This window comes from Rhincodon typus, chromosome 6 (assembly GCF_021869965.1).
Source record: "Rhincodon typus isolate 14 chromosome 6, sRhiTyp1.1, whole genome shotgun sequence".
NCBI classification, from domain to species: domain Eukaryota; kingdom Metazoa; phylum Chordata; class Chondrichthyes; order Orectolobiformes; family Rhincodontidae; genus Rhincodon; species Rhincodon typus.
In genome coordinates this window covers 20,725,363-20,739,064 of record NC_063337.1, presented here as the reverse complement: position 1 = coordinate 20,739,064, position 13,702 = coordinate 20,725,363, and the positions used below count along the sequence as shown (strand labels likewise).

General features: G+C 41.2%; 1 protein-coding gene across 3 annotated transcripts in view; it reads left to right on the top strand.

Annotated features, from left to right (window-relative positions):
- Window positions 1-13,702, top strand: part of relt (RELT TNF receptor) — a 128,362-nt gene that overhangs the window by 46,695 nt on the left and 67,965 nt on the right. For all 3 annotated transcript variants that reach the window (XM_048597635.1, XM_020510459.2, XM_020510458.2), the window contains 3 exons: window positions 1,731-1,833; window positions 9,736-9,954; window positions 11,701-11,866. In XM_048597635.1, the coding sequence (XP_048453592.1) occupies window positions 1,731-1,833; window positions 9,736-9,954; window positions 11,701-11,866 (488 nt within the window). The remainder of the gene's footprint in view (window positions 1-1,730; window positions 1,834-9,735; window positions 9,955-11,700; window positions 11,867-13,702) is intronic.

Below are 13,702 nucleotides of genomic sequence, written 5' to 3'. Positions count from 1 at the left end.
TTCACCATCATTACACTAGTGAATTCACCATCATTACACTAGTGAATTCACCAGCTAACACCAGTGGGTTTCACCATAAAAGGTTTGGGAGGGATGCAGTAAATATCTCTTGCCTTTACTCCCTACCTGTTTTATTTCCTGTTATCTATAACCTTCCAAATTATTTGCACTCCTCTAATTCTGCCTTCTAGTGCATTTCCAATCATAATTGCTCTGCCACTGGTAGCCATAGGGTGGGGGAGTTCAAAACTAGGGGCATTTTTTTAAGGTGAGAAGAGCAAGATTTAAAAAGGACCTGAAGGGCAGCTTTTCCACATGGGTATGAATCTATGATTCTTTGGCTCGGCATGGACTGATTGGACTGAAGGGTCTGTTTCCATGCTGTATGACTCTATACCTTCAGTTGCCTAGGTCCCTAGCTCTAGAATTTCCTCACTACATCTCTGAACCTCCTCACCTTATTTTCCTCTTGGTTCATGCAACCTTTGGTCATCTGTCATTAGATCTTGTCATTCTCGGTCATACTGTGATTTATAATGATCCCATGAAGTACCTTGGGACAATTCATTGTGTTAAAAGTGCTTAATATATAGTTGTTAATCCCTTTTTCCTGGAGTCCAGAGAAGGAGAATAAAGATTTCTTTTTTTTCTGATACCTTTAAATGTCACAAGGCAGGATCTCTCAGAATATGTAACACCAACTGCCAATTGTTCCAATGGCGAGGGAGAAGGCTTCAATGCAGATGGCCTCTCAACGGCAGGGCAGGACACCCCAGATCACAGGCTCCATGCCCCATTGACTAGGATCTAAGCAAGGAAAGACCAGCCCGAACAATTTTACCCCCTTGTGGGTTTACCCTTGTGCGCTATGACTCCTCCTGTCTTCCTCGTTCTGGATAATTAATCACATTTTGCTTCTGCCTGCCCCTCCATTCCTTGATCTCCACTTTGGCAGTGCCCACTTCTCTCAGTTGGGTCGCCAAGGCTCCAGAGATGCCAACCCTGTGATCTGACAGAGAATGCCCAATTAGGAGGCTGCCCTGGGTCTGGTGCAGGCTAGGGACTGCAATTTGGTTCAAACGTCAGGATCCCGACGACCATGAGGAAATCCAGCCCTGTGAAACTGGCAGTCAGCAGTGTGTTAACTTCCATAAAGAGAAAAGCATCAGAGCACAATGAAACCTTTGCCTGTTTATCCAGAAAATAAAGATGGGCAACCTGTTTGCTCAGAGTTTCCCCTGGTTTTGATGTGCCGTCACATCATTAATGTGTTTGTGAAGATGGCACCTGCTCAGTATCACAAACTAAAAACATTTTAGAAATACGGATCAGAGAAGCTGATCAGATCTGTAATGTGATATTGCTGTAGATTGCAGTCAGAGGAAGATTGCATTTTAATTGCAAAATTTAACTCCCAATGTGTTGTTGGGGTTTTGTCCATTGCATGCAAGAAATTCAAGTTCAGACTGGTCATTTGTGATTAATTATGTCAAATTCAAATATTATAGTAAGGTTCAGAGGATAGTTTTCCTCTTATTCATTACTGTGCATGATTTTTAAATGAGGTATAAAATACTGATGCAGATCACTTTCATTTGTGGGCCTAAGCCATCTGTCTTTATAGTTGGCAAACAACACATAGAGATCTCCCTCTGCAGTCAGCAGCATTGGAGAGTGTAGGAATGCACATCACATGCAATCAGTTTTTTACATTCTACTCTGAATAACAGAAAATGCTGCAGCCTTGGATGAGATGTTAAGGGAGTACGAGAGGAAGGAAGGAATCACCAAGGATAACATGGCAGAGATCACCAACAAGAATGTGGCAGACAAGTAAGTTTTTTTTTCACACATGCATGTTAAAATCTGGGGTCAACGTTTGCTGACTGTGATTTAAATCTATTCCTGGAGATTTCACCTCATGACTCGCTCCCACACTCCGGCCATTAATCAGTCAACACACTTGAGGTGCATTGTTTCCAATGCCAGCGGGAAATCAAAAAAACACCTCACACCAGCGGAAGATGGTTTCACCCTCAGTCAAACAGCTTTTTCTTTCACATAGTTATTAATTTTACATGCGGAATTTACAAAATTTTACAATCTTATGATTTTATATCAGTGTGTTTCACCATGAAAGGTTTGCGTGGAAGCAATGAATATCTCTTGCCTTTTCTCCCTACCTGCTTTATCTCCTCCAATAAATAATTCTTTAAGGTATGTGCAACCCTCTGATTCTGCCCTCTTGTGCATTTCCAATCATAATTGCTCTGCCACTGGTAGCCATGCCTTCGGTTGCCTGTGATGTTTTTGTTTTTTTTCAGTAAGTCTTCGAGTTGTTGAAAACTTTGTTTCAGAGTCACAATTTGCTGGAGTTGCAGAGCCTTGATGAAATGGCTCTGTTGATACTTACTTCCTACTTCTGTTCCCTGTCAGCCTGAAGTTGTTTTTGTGGTTGTGTGACCTTAGTGCTATTGTGGATTGAATGATTTAACACACTGCCCTTTTGCCTCTGGGTTCAAAGCTGGCCTAGTCTGATAGGGTAAAAGCCTCTGGTGTGTGGTGCTGACTGATACAAAGTGAGTAAATGAGTAGTCATGATTAAACATCCCTGCGAGCACTTGGAGGATTGGCTCAACTGAACAGTGTAACACTACGTTCAGCAATGGTGTCTGTTTAGGGGATTTTGGGAACAAATTCCAGTCGTATTCCCAAAATCATAATCAAGCACGTGTTTACAATTTTACAATAATAGCACCATGGACATTTTAAATGATATTTCTGCAGAGTATCTCACTCTGTTTAACCAGATCTGGCAATGTTTGATGCTCTCAAAGGCTGCCTCAAATGAGAATGTTTCTTGATTACCACCACTAATATCCGTGGCCTTGAAAAAAGTTTATTTCTATAAAACACATAGGTCAACTGCTTCTATGAACTGATCTGAAATTTACTATTGTACTGATTGAAATATCTTTTATTGAAAGTGATCACTGCAGTCCCTCAATGCTTGTGTGTGTAAGCACCGTGGCGTGTGTTGTCATGGTGACACTGCCATTTAATGAGCTGCTTCTCAACTGCTCTATAAAACAAAATGGAACTGGAAACGGAAATGAAACCACTCTTCTCAAGTTATGCTTGACTTTGTGTTCTATACCCTGTTATGGAAGGTCCTTTCTCTGCTCAATATTTGTTGACCTGGCTGCCGCATTGAGCTATGCAATGAAGGGAGATTTTCCTGGGTCTGTATTAGCCGAGAGCAGCACCATCTGGATAACTTCCTTCTCAGAGTCTGAACTGTCCGAGTTTACTGCCACATTTTCTGCACTCCACTGATCTCGGAACAATTTCACCTGGTGTGCTTCAGTCAACAAAAGCGATGAGGAGTGGCTCTGGTGAATAAAAACATTGTCAATAGTAACATAAGCAGCTAAACTCTTTTCACGTTCATAACAGATTAACCATTTGAAGTGCTTAGTGCCCATCTTGTAATAATGAATAGTTTTCCAAATGATTTAAAGTGGTTATCTACCTAAATAATCATCAGGCTTGGAATGCCTTATTCAAGAATTCTTCCTCTCTTGATAAGCAGCATTCATAGTATTTTTTGCAATGTTGATTTTATGCTGCCCACTTTTGAGCATGGAAACTTCCAGTGTTTCAAACCATGCTCTTTTCAAACCCAAACTTTAGATGGAGTGTAGACTTTGTGTTTCGAATGATTGGTAGGAAAGTAAGAGGCCACTGTGGATCCACTACAAATAGTGCTGTCTAAATCTTTAATTAGCCAGAAAAGAAAGCTGCTATCTCACCTTTAATTGGCCAATCGATTTTCAGATCCTTGTTAACAGTGCACATTAGATCCAAGAAACTGGCTGATGATCAAATATGATGACCTATAACCCCTCTCTTCCCCTCACTCATCCTACTTGTGAACTGTATCATTCTATCCCATCACACTCTCAGCAGGAATCCTTGGAGTCAGTGTAAACAGACAAAAAGAATCATCTGTTAGGCCACAGTGAAACTTTAGCTCAGTCTGCACTTAAAGCATAATGGAGGTAAACTTCACCACAATCCCCAGTGCACCCCCCAAACCCACCATGCTTGAGTTTGCAACATGTTACATCCAGGCAATTGAGTCACCTGATTTTCTTTTTCATGAACTAATTGATTGCTATCAAACCCCATCTTTCAAGTAGGGTGTTGTCTATAAATTCAGTAGCAGCTTTTTGGTGATGAATTATTAAACACGTAACCACCCACCCAGTCACAACCACGAGATGGATGGTTTGCTGTACACGTGTCTCTGGTGACCTTGGCACAGAGCACGAGTGTATGGGTTACTTGGAGAATGGAAAATTATATTTGATGGCTGGCAGCCAGTCACCTGTATATATTACTGGATGCAGATGCACTTGACTTAGGTAGAGCAAGCATTGATGGACTCTATTTCCATTATTACCATTAGTTGCTGGGCCTTTCTGAACAATATACTAAAGGATTTTCTGTGTGTAGGGATTTTGTGTCTGAAGATTCCAGTGGCAATTTTCAGTGGTATCCTATTAATTTAAAGACAATTCCCTCAGCAGTTTGATCACTCAGCTCCGAAATCCTGTTCTTGGTCATTGATAACAGCATGTTGTTCACCATCTAAATGCCTCCCCCTTTATCTGAAAATTGAAAATACAAAACCAAATGGATGGTCAGTTGATGTTAGGTGACTGTTTAGCAACTGACTTGACGATGTAATCAACACCCATTTCATGAATAACAAGCAAACACTTGACCTGGGATCACCCTCTCTTACAAATATTTACCAGGTACACATTCAAGTCTTTTCCCTCTGATTTTATTTTATTTTACTCCCTCTTTTTTGGGGTGGCTCAGTGGTTAGCACTGCTGCCTCTCAGTGCCAGAGACCTGGGTTTGATTCCAGCCTTGGGTGACTGTGTGAAGTTTGCACGTTCTCCCCGTGTCTGTGTGTGTTTCCTCCGGGTGCTCCGGTTTCCTCCCACAGTCCAAAGATGTGCAGGCTAGGTGGATTGGCCATGCTAAATTGCCCTGTAGTATCCAGAGATGTGTGTAGGCTAGGTGGATTAGCCTGGGTAAATACCAGGTGGGGGAGTGGGTCTCAGTGGGATACTCTTTGAAGGGTCAGCGCAGAATCAATGGGTCAAATGACCTCTACTTGTACTGTAGGGATTCTATTGTATGATCTTAGTAGGTTTGTAATCAATCAGTCATTTCCTGACTGCAGAAAGACAAGAAATTGTTAATCACATTTCTTGGCGTAAATTTAATTTCAAAGCAGTTCTTGCTGGTGAGACATTGTCCTCATTTATTCAATGAAATCTTACTGCAAATTACTGTTCTGTTCTTGGCTGGTCCTTTTGTACTGAATCATTGACATGAATGTTGCTGAGTCTTTTCCCCATTCAGAATTCAGTCATTTGAAGGTCTAGCCTTGGTTTCACTTGTGTCTGCTGCACTTATTGATAACTTATTGATGCAGAGTTTTGAAGAAAGAAAGGAGTTCAAAATGAAGTATATAGGATGCTAAAGGGGATTGACATCATAGACGTAGAGAGAATGTCTTGTGGGACAGTCTAGAACAAGAGGTCATAGTTTTAGGATTCGATAGGGGTAGCAGATTTAAAACAGACGAGGAGAAATTACTCCACTCAAAGGATCCTGAATTGGTGGAATCCACCATCCAATGTTCAGTGGATGCTGGGACATAGAGTAAATTGATGAGAAAGTAAGATTTTGAATTAGTAATGGGTTGAAAGGTTATGGACAGCTGGCAGGAAAATGAAGTTGAGGTCAAGTAATGATTGTATTAAATGGTGGAGCAGGCTCGAGGGGCTGAATTGCCTATTCCTGTTCCTAGTTCTTATGTCCTATGTAGTAACCACCTTTTTGTCAATGATCAAGTTGAAAATACTGAAATGCTTATACACTATAAACTTAAATTGGTTGCTAGTAATTGACAAGTGTATTGAGGAACTAAAGGGTACGAGTTAAATATATGATCTTAAAACTATAAGGTAAAGGAATTGTTCTTATGAGCTAATCTGAGATTTTTACCTTGTGGGCACCTGGATTGAATGGGGTAAGAATGCCAGACCACAAAAATGTTTCTGTGATGTAATTTATTGGAAGCATTCATTGTAATTAAGAGGGCTAAAAGGGGTCATGAAGTATCTTTAGCAAACAGGGTTAAGGAAAATCCCAAAGCCTTTTATTCACACATAAGGAGCAAGAGGATAACTAGAGAAAGGGTTGGCCCACTCAAGGACAAAGGAGGGAAGTTATGCGAGGAGTCAGAGAAAATGAGTGAGATTCTTAATGAGTACTTTGCGTTGGTATTCACTGAGGAGAGAGACATGACGGATGTTGAGGTTAGGGATAGATGTTTGATTACTCTAGGTCAAGTCAGCATAAGGAGGGGGGAAGTGTTGGGTATTCTAGAAGGCATTTGGGTGGACAAGTCCCCAGGTCCAGATGGGATCTATCCCAGGTTACTGAGGGAAGTGAGAGAGGAAATAGCTGGGGCCTTAACAGATACCTTTGCAGCATCCTTGAGCACGGGTGAAGTCCCGGAGGACTGGAGAATTGCTAATGTTGTCCCCTTGTTTAAGAAGGGTAGCAAGGATAATCCAGGTAATTATAGACCGGTGAGCCTGATGTCAGTGGTGGGGAAGCTGCTGGAGAAGATACTGAGGGATAGGATCTATTTACATTTGGAAGAAAATGGGCCTATTAGTGATAGGCAGCATGGTTTTGTGCAGGGAAGGTCATGTCTTACCAACTTGATAGAATTCTTTGAGGAAGTGACAAAGTTGATAGGTAAGGGAAGGGCTGTAGATGTCATATACATGGACTTCAGTAAGGCGTTTGATAAGGTTCCCCATGGTAGGCTGATGGAGAAAGTGAAGTCGCATGGGGTCCAGGGTGTACTAGCTAGATGGATAGAGAACTGGCTGGGCAACAGGAGAGAGAGAGTTGTAGTGGAAGGGAGTTTCTCAAAATGGAGAACGTGACCAGTGGTGTTCCACAGGGATCTGTGTTGGGACCACTGTTGTTTGTGATATACATAAATGATCTGGAGGAAGGTATAGATGGTCTGATTAGCAAGTTTGCAGATGACACTAAGATTGGTGGAGTAGCAGATAGTGAAGGGGACTGTCAGAGAATGCAGCAGAATATAGATAGATTGGAGAGTTGGGCGGAGAAATGGCAGATGGAGTTCAATCCAGGCAAATGCGAGGTGATGCATTTTGGAAGATCCAATTCAAGAGCGAACTATGTGGTAAATGGAAAAGCCCTGGGGAAAATTGATACACAGAGAGATCTTGGTGTTCAGATCCATTGTACCCTGAAGGTGGCAACGATAGAGTGGTCAAGAAGGCATACGGCATGCTTTCATTCATCGGACGGGGTATTGAGTACAAGAGTTGGCAGGTCATGTTACAGTTGTATAGGACTTTGGTTCGACCACATTTGGAATACTGCGTACAGTTCTGGTCGCCACATTACCAAAAGGATATGGATGCTTTGGAGAGGGTATAGAGGAGGTTCACCAGGATGTTGCCTGGTTTGGAGGGTGCTAGCTATGAAGAGAGGTTGAGTAGATTAGGATTATTTACATTAGAAAGACGGAGGTTGAGGAGGGACCTGATTGAGGTCTACAAAATCATGAGAGGTATAGACAGGGTGGATAGCAAGAAGCTTTTTCCCAGAGTGGGGGACTCAATTACTAGGGGTCATGATTTCAAGGTGAGAGGGGAAATGTTTAAGGGAGATATGCGTGGAAAGTTCTTTACGCAGAGGGTGGTGGGTGCCTGGAATGCGTTGCCAGCGGAGGTGGTAGAGGCGGGCACGATAGCGTCATTTAAGATGTATCTAGACAGATACATGAATGGGCAGGGAGCAGAGGGATACAGATCCTTGGAAAATAGGCGACAGGTTTAGATAGAGGATCTGGATTGGCGCAGGCTTGGAGGGCCGAAGGGCCTGTTCCTGTGCTGTAATTTTCTTTGTTCTTTGTATTCAGTTGATTTTGTTCAATTCATTTGCCTTCTTCCATACAATTCTTTTAATTATTAATTTTAATCCTGCAAATATGAAATACAAATATATTCACAATTATTATATTCAAAAACATTATTTGACCAAAACAAAGTCACCATGAGTTTACTTTCAATTTGTCTTGTTAGTAGTTGGATTAAATTTACAGCCTTTGCTATATGATTTCAAATCATTTTCTGCACTCTCAGTGCCACTCTCTCAATCCTCAGCATCTATATCCACATTTACCTATTTCCTCAATGTTTATTAATATTCTGAATAGTTTACCAGTGTTAAAAAAAACATCTGGAGTATCACTCTGTACATTTTCATTGTCACTGTCTGCTTTCTCAGTCTTTCTCTTGTTTTGTAACATTAACTACTCAATGACTAGATCAGAAATTCTTCCTTCTTGAGCCAAAGTAGAGATTTCTTGGCAATCCTGCTCTGCTGCTTTATTTTCTGATGTTTTTCAAAAAAAAAGTTTTGATTTTGTTCATGTTCCCATGAGAAGATATAGTGACTCAGATGGCACAATGGAAGATGACAATTGTACTGTATCATTTGCGCATAATATTTAAGGTGTCTCTTTTTTGTCCACATTGTTGCACCACAATATTTGCATACCTCTGACCTACTGCTAATTTCACATCTGACTCCATTATATTGAGGATCAGAAACCTTGGGTTTCTTACTGATTGCAATTACAGTCTGTTGCTTTCTGTCAGACTCTTGCCTTCTTGCTCTAGCCTCTTCATCAGACTTTTGAATGGACCTCTCAAATGTTAATATTGATCTCTCTCTCTGCACCTTCTCTGTGGCTATAACACTGTATTCTGCACTCTGTTCTACTACCCTGATGCACTTTGTATGGTAAGATCTGCCTGTATAGCATGCAAAACAACACTTGTCACATGTACCAAGATACAGTGAAAACAATAAATCAGTCAATCAATCAATTAATCAATTATCATCTCCTGGTTGCTGTGTGCTGCCTGTAACTTTTCCTTACCAGGTCGTAACATGCAATGCAGTAAATTCAATATGAGGAGAAAGCAAATTAAATATGGAAGGAAGTCTTGGTACATGATGTAAAATCATATGCACGTATAAATCAGGAGCGGAAGTAGGCCATTCAGCCCCTCGAGCCTACTCCATCATCCAATAATATCATGGCTGATCTGATCTCATTTACATTCCCACCTACTGCTGGTAACCTTTTATCCCTTCTTCGATCCTATGGTTAAAGTTGGATAGTGTGTGTCTGAGTATCAAATTGGATCACATTGTATTGTCAGCAGGGACACAGGAGGAGGGTTGTGGGATCCCCAGCCAGAAAACAAAGACCACCCACCCCCAACTGTTAAATGTCAACATTAACATGCCCCTCAATCCAAAAATATCAACCCACCAAGTTAGGTTGAAATTGGCCCAGATACATCAGAGGAGCAAATGAATGCATTAGCATACAAACATTTCACATTTACACATATACGGATCCATATAAAATTAATGTTCTTTTGGTACAATGGTCATTATCAGTCAGGATTGATTCAACAAGTCTCTTCTATAGCCCCAATATGACCCCAGTCTACCTACCCCAGTGTTTAGAATTTACTGGTACAACTAATGGTTTTCTCCTCCTCATAACTCTGTCCCCAGGTTTGCTCCATTGTTAACCTTTCCCAAGCTCTGCAAACACCACCACGTTCACACTGTGCAGACCTCAGCAACCCTGCTGGGATCCAGCTGTACCCGCTGCAGTCAAAAGAAGTGGCCGGAGCTTCTGATGAATCCGACGGTCCGGAATGCCTCAAAACCTGTCAGGGTGGGAACGCGGAATAGTAGGCCTGGTGAAATCACCATCTTATCTATCGGCAGGTAAGCAGCTTATTGCAGTGAACATTATTTTCTGATTGCTTTGGTTTTGGAGAAAATCTGTGATTTCTCTCCAGCATGAAGATTTTTCAATTGAACGTTATGTCACAGTGCAAGTATAGTTGGTGTGTTATGTGTCAATCATGTGGACCTGAATCTTACAGCACAGAAACAGGCCACTTGGCCACACTAGTCTGTGCTAGTGTTAATGCTCTACACAACTCTGATAATCATTCAGAAGCGTCTCTTGGGTTTGTTAGGTACTATTAATTAGATTTATCCTATTTCTTCACCTCTTCCCTTGCCAGTTGACTCCTTTCTCTCCTGAAGTAACTGTTTCTAGTTGTGGTATGTGTTCACAGGCGTCAGCCCCTCCTTGTGCATCACTCAAGTACAATCAGTTTTGTGTGAATGCAGGCAATGAGCATTGACGGGTTATTTAATCACAGCCATTGTCTACACACACACACACACACGTGCACACACGCACACAAAACACATACACACAACACACACACACACACAAAACTAGTGTGCCAACCAGGATACGGCAGGTGGAACTACAACTACTGTCTATCTGAAGTTAGTTAATTTAACATTTCATTCCAATGTCAGCAAGATACTTGAAGTTTAATCAGTACAGAATATGGAAGACATCTGTATATTTAGATGTACTTTTTTTTGATTCTAGACAAATTAATTAATCTTTCTTCCTCCCTATACACATATACAAGTTTATAAAAAATTATCTCAATTTAATCACCTTCCTCAAAAGGCATCATCACAGCTCAAAAAATAATTACTCACCCTCAGCGTGGAGATCCAATGCAAGTCGTATTTTTATTGTGGAAAATAGTCAGGCTAATATTTCACAGATCAGGGAATTTCCCATTTTATGGGTTGAATTTTACATTCTCCAACAGTGATCACATTAAATCCAGTGGGCACTCTTGTCTGCTGCTATCCCCATTGCAATTGTACCAGTGGTGGGAATGACATTTGGCAACCAATGGGCCAATTGAGGCACTTAAGTGGACAATTAAGGCAGGCACTCAACCTGTAACCTGAGACCCCCATATTAAGTGGCCAACCCAGCAGGTTTGCCCATTGGACCCTGAAGGTGTAACCTTCCTTACCCAGATTGCCCATGGTATCTTGGACACTCACTCTTCAATGGCCTTTGAACACTTGGAAAATTCTGGTCTGTCATCACCTGACCGCAGTTTCCGCTAGTGGCCATTGCTCCCACCAGTGCTACTGTTTTCTTTAAAATTCGGTTGTTATTGTCCATCCCTAGAAGGTGATGGTGAGCTGCCTTGTAGAACTGCTGCAGTCCATTTCATTTAGATTGACTCACATTGCCGTTCGGAGTAACTGGACTTTGACCAAGCGACACTGAAGAAACAGCAATCTATTTCCAGCTGCTGTCTGATCTGCTGAATTTCTCCAGCATTTTCTATTTTTATTTTAGATTTCCAGCCTCCACAGTATTTTGCTTTTATTTAGATGATGAGGCTTTCAGCTTCTGACTGGAATTAGGTCATTCTGTGTTTGTTTGCAGGAAACATCCTCTATATACCACAAATAAAACTTCCTGTATAATAAATAAATTAGGACATCGCACTTGTTTAGGTCATTTGGATGTTTGATGAATAGAATCCTAGCCTAATCCCGAATTAAAGTAGTACTGGACATTGGTTCATATTTCACAATAACACATTTTCTGAATTATCAACATTTCTTGAACAGATTCCGTGTTGCTCAAATTCCTGAGCAGAAGCAGAATTTAATCGATGAGCAAGTCGTACCTGCATCAAAGGACTCTGATTCAATCGAAACGTCCTGTAATGAGCCTGTGGATCGTAAATCTCTGCTGGGAAGTGTCTTGATAAAATGCCCGAAAGATCAGCAAGAGGTAAGAATTGAAAACAAAAACAGAAGTTGCTGGAAAAGCTCAGCAGGTCTGGCAACACGTGTAGAAAAAATCAGAGTTAATGTTTTGGGTCCAGTGAGCCTTCCTCAGAAGGGCCTGAGGAAGGGTCACTGGACGCAAAACGTTATCTCTGATTTTTTTTTCTTCACAGATGCTGCCAGACCTGCTGAGCTTTTCCAGCAACTTCTGTTTTTTTGTTCCTGATTTACAGCATCCGCAGTTCTTTTGGTAAGAATTGAGAAACTCCATGCTATTTGAGTTCAATCTAAATACAAGTCTGGATAAAACGTACAACTTTGTGTCTCTGTCTCTTTCTGTAATTTCAACTCTTGGCTTTGAACAGCTACTCACCCAGTTGTACTTTAAAGAATCTGGACTGCTCTTGCAGAGAAGCAGCAAAGGCACAGTGGGCTGAATGGTCTCCACACATACTGTCACTATTCAATGATTGTGTGATCTGATCAGCCAGGCAAACTTTTATTATGCTTCTAGCAACCTCACTGGAGGCTCAGCAGTTTGCACTGTGTAATTTGCAAATGCTTGTTTCAGTTCATATTAAACATGTAAAAGTGGAATGTACAGGGTAGGATTTATAGAAGTACATAAATTGAACGGTGAAAAAATCAAAACCATTGGATAGAAACTGAATTGCTTTTAAGTAAGAAGCAAAAGGATGACCTGGGCTTCTGTACAGATCTATTATTGCCTGCTATATCTGGAAAGATATACATGGAAGATATTCATAAAGAGAGATAAACACTGCAGAGACAGATAGGAAACTACGCTAGCTAATCCAATGCCTCAGCTTTGTTAAACTGAAGAGGCTTACAGCAGGTAAGGCTGGTGGTGCAGAGAAGGAAATCTTCCACATGACTAGCTTATGTCTTGGCAGTGGCTGTACTGAGATAGGGAGCCACTAGCTGGGAACCTGCTTCCTAAAGGAATTGCAAACTATAGGAGTGGTGGGGGGATACACTGAGAGGTTGGGAAGATCCTATTTCTGTTGGAAAACAGCCCTATTTGGACCCTTGATTGGCGTAATTTCTTGCTTCACTAGAGCAGGTTGCTGGATCCCTTCCCTTCCCGAGCCGAGAAGCTGCCTCCAGAGACAGCAACTCTACTCTATTTTCCCAGCTCTCCTGCTTGAAACCCCAATGTCCACCGGGTCAGGAAAATCCAGTCCGTATTCTCTGCAATACTGCTGCAGTTATGTAATTACAACGCTGCCATGCCCAAATTGATAGAAAGCAAATTGCTTTGCCAAGCTTAAAATATTTTTGCAGACGGGCTTCAACTATTCAACCATTGGCAGCAATAATCTTGAGCCATAAACATATCAAGAAAACCACAGAGAAATCCATTACTTATGTCAGATGGGATATAAATATAATTTTCTAAATTATGTATTCACTGCACAAGCACTGAATCTTTACATTTTTTCAATAAAGTCTGACTTTCTTATAGAAACTTCAAGGGCACTTTTCAAGGATAGTTGGGGATAGACAGCCAACAACACTGTCATCCAATGAATGAATTTTAAAAATCAGTGCTGAAGTCATCATTTTTGTCCTAAAGCTTGCTGGTTTCTCCATTTAATATTCAGTCCTGTTTTGCCACTTGTTTTCAAATCTACTTGAGCAAAGAGTTCTGTCATCAATTTTCAGGCCTTGCAAACTATTACATTTTATTTGAGTATTTTGGACAATCTCAGATTGTATGCAGTGATCCATCAGTTTAATGAAGCTGATGTAAAATGGGATCCTTGTAATGGGAGATAGTAGGAACTGCAGATGCTGGAGAATCCGAGACAACAAGGTG